At 46.2% G+C, this 2,987-nt stretch overlaps 1 protein-coding gene across 1 annotated transcript; it reads left to right on the top strand.

Annotated features, from left to right (window-relative positions):
• Positions 1-6: 6 nt before the first annotated feature.
• LOC125509070 (MDIS1-interacting receptor like kinase 2-like) lies at positions 7-1,204 on the top strand. The gene is made up of 2 exons (XM_048674295.1): positions 7-360; positions 450-1,204. Exons 1-2 carry the CDS (start codon positions 27-29, stop codon positions 809-811), a joined length of 696 nt encoding a protein of 231 aa, XP_048530252.1. The 5' UTR covers positions 7-26; the 3' UTR covers positions 812-1,204.
• Positions 1,205-2,987: the final 1,783 nt, after the last annotated feature.

The raw sequence follows: 2,987 nt of genomic DNA, 5'->3' as shown, positions 1-2,987 counted from the left end.
AGATCCGCCAACGGAGCATTGTCAAAATGTATGGATTCTGCTCCCATTCAGCGTATAAATTTCTTGTCTACGACTACATTCAGCAGGGAAGCCTCCACCAGATGTTGGAAAATGAGGAGACAGCAAGGGAATTGGATTGGCAAAAGAGAATTGTTGTTGTAAATGATGTGGCTCAAGCAATATCTTATTTGCACCACGAATGCAGTCCACCTATAATCCATCGAGATATAACGAGCAACAACATCTTACTTGATGCAACCTTCAAGGCTTTCGTCTCGGATTTCGGCACAGCAAGAATTCTTAAGCCCGATTCATCAAACTGGAGTGCACTAGCAGGGACGTATGGGTACATAGCTCCTGGTATGTACTAGTATAACCTTCCTTCTCACGTCTGGGCATGTATCTATATATATATTTGTTCCTAACTCTAATGTTTTAATTATGTGCAGAACTCTCGTACACATCTGTTGTCACGGAGAAATGTGATGTCTATAGCTTTGGCGTGGTTGTGCTAGAGCTACTTATGGGGAAGCATCCAAGGGATCTATTAGACGGTAGTTTGTCAAACAGGGAACAAGCTATGCTGGTGAAAGATATTCTGGACCAGCGACCGACAACACCAACAGCAACGGAAGAGAATAGCTTAGCTCTGCTCATCAAGCTGGCCTTCTCTTGCTTGGAATCTTCTCCACAAGCAAGGCCAACCATGAGGCAGGCATACCAGACACTCATCCAGCGACCCTCTTGTAGTTCCTCTTCCGTGCCTTTCAGTGCACTAACACTACGGCAAGGGATACATGTTGACATGTGATCCGAATTCTGGCGAGGTTTCCGCTTTAGACTCAAGTCACTCATATGCCACACATATTATATATACCTCCTGTATGCCACACGGGATGAGTTGATGACTCATTCTAAGTCTGTATTTGTAGAAAATCTCCTGATATAGGAAAATACCACGGTGAAAGGACTTCCAGGAAAATTACCACACGGAGCTAGGTGCAGGAAAATTACGAACAGCAAGGAAAACTAGTTGACTCAGTACCTCCTCATCAATGTAATCTGGGACGTAGTAGTTTGTACCGATAGTTTCTTGTATTTCATTGCTCACATTACACTAGATCCATCATCTCGTATTGCATACCCTGCCTGCAGATTATAGAAGCAGGTATGGATTCAGATGCAATTGAAACAAAAGTAGAGAGAAAAGATAGACAATCAAATGAGAATCTTGAAAACATGAAGATTCTGGTAAACAACAGGATGCTGCATACATCTATATCTTGAATCCTGACAGATCCCTCCATCCATTTCAGCTCTTTATTGGCAGTTTTCCGCAGTCATCTGTTAAATGAAAGACAATTCAAGATAAGTCTGGGAGCTAGAATCCAAATCTAACATGAACTGGATAGGAAACCAAGGCAACATACAGTGTGTTGAGCATCTTTAATTCACTCTGATGCAAAAGTGCAGCATGTCATGTTGTCCTTCATACCTGTAGGGAAGGCATATGGAATACAGATATTAGACATTAGAGCGTAGTTTCTCTATCAGATAAGAACACAACCTTTACAAAGATGAGCTATTCTAATGAAGGAAAAATAATATATAGGTGTATGAAAGCACGTCAACTAGATTCAGGATTCAGCTATATACCTTCTCCTATTCAGCTAGACTGAGGACATTTCATCGAATAGTGTGCGGGAAGAGAGGTGAAGAGGACATCGCTGGGGGTGCCGTGGGCATTTCATCGAACATGTAGTGTGCGGGAACTAATCTTTGTGGCCCTGCTCGACTCCCTCCTCCAAATTTGAGTCTTCTGTCTTCTCCCTGAAATGGATGCTCAAACCACCAACAACAGCAGCAACCACCAAATTCTCCTCATCCATGGCATCAATCACCAGAAGTTGTAGGACCCATTAGATCGGGAGAGCACGAGGCAACACCTACTGACCTGAGGCATGGTGAGCACTGAGAGACGAGGGAGTTGACGGTGGCATGGTGACCTCGATGAATGTAGGGCAGCGGGGAGAAGAACAGCTTTCCATAGAAGAGCTCGCGGACACCGTAGCCGCTGCACTTGATGGCCCGGAGCTTGGTGGTCGACGCGGAAGAGGCCGCCGAGAAGTCGATCGGCGCGGCTTGGGGGACTGGAGTAGGCAGGGGCGAGGATGCCGACGGGGACGCGTCGGTGGCCGGAGCACGCAGGCCGGCCGGCGCTGGGTCTAGAGTTAGTACCTTTTTCTTTTAGGGGAAAGCCAATTTATTAATCAAAGTCCACACGAGGTGGGATACAAACTTGGTCATGGGGCTGGCCAAGCCACACATGACGTCCCTTCGAAAGGGAAAGAGCAAATCTTGCTAGTTTACGAGCTTCTACATTAACTACCTGACTTTCAAAAATGAAATTACAAGAAAAAGAAATGGCTCCAGTCTTGATCTCCGCCACAATAGCTCCATATGGACCCTGGCTCCCTTTGGAAATATCCTCGATGACTTGCCTGCAATCAGAGGAAACAATGAATCGATGTAGACCAAGGTCTTGGGCCAAGGCAATTGCTTCCCTACATGCGATGGCTTCTAGTGTTGCTGCGTCACAAACGCCAGTAATTATCAGAGCTGAGCTGCCTAGGTAGGCTCCTTGGGTGTTCCGGCATATAGCTGCTGCCGGTCCGCCTCTGTCGGTGCGAACCGCTGTGTCAACATGGATCTTTGCATAATTGGCAGGTGGGGCGCTTGGTCTTGGAGCTGCTTGATGTATCCTTGGTGCAGTATCTGATGTTGGTTTAGTCACCCGTACTTGGTCTAGATCGGCGATGAAGCGATTTATGAATGCATGTGTAGCATGGGGAGTTTGGAAGATCGCCTCATGTATCGCCTTTCTTCTGGACGACCAGATCGCCCATAATGTTACCGTCAGGAGGACAAACTTTTCGTGAGAGAGAGTGTCGAGTAGATTGAATAACCAGCTCTTAGCTCTGATCTCA

This window comes from Triticum urartu, chromosome 1 (assembly GCF_003073215.2).
Source record: "Triticum urartu cultivar G1812 chromosome 1, Tu2.1, whole genome shotgun sequence".
Classification (NCBI taxonomy): Eukaryota; Viridiplantae; Streptophyta; class Magnoliopsida; order Poales; family Poaceae; genus Triticum; species Triticum urartu.
This window is presented reverse-complemented; position numbering and strand designations above follow the sequence as displayed.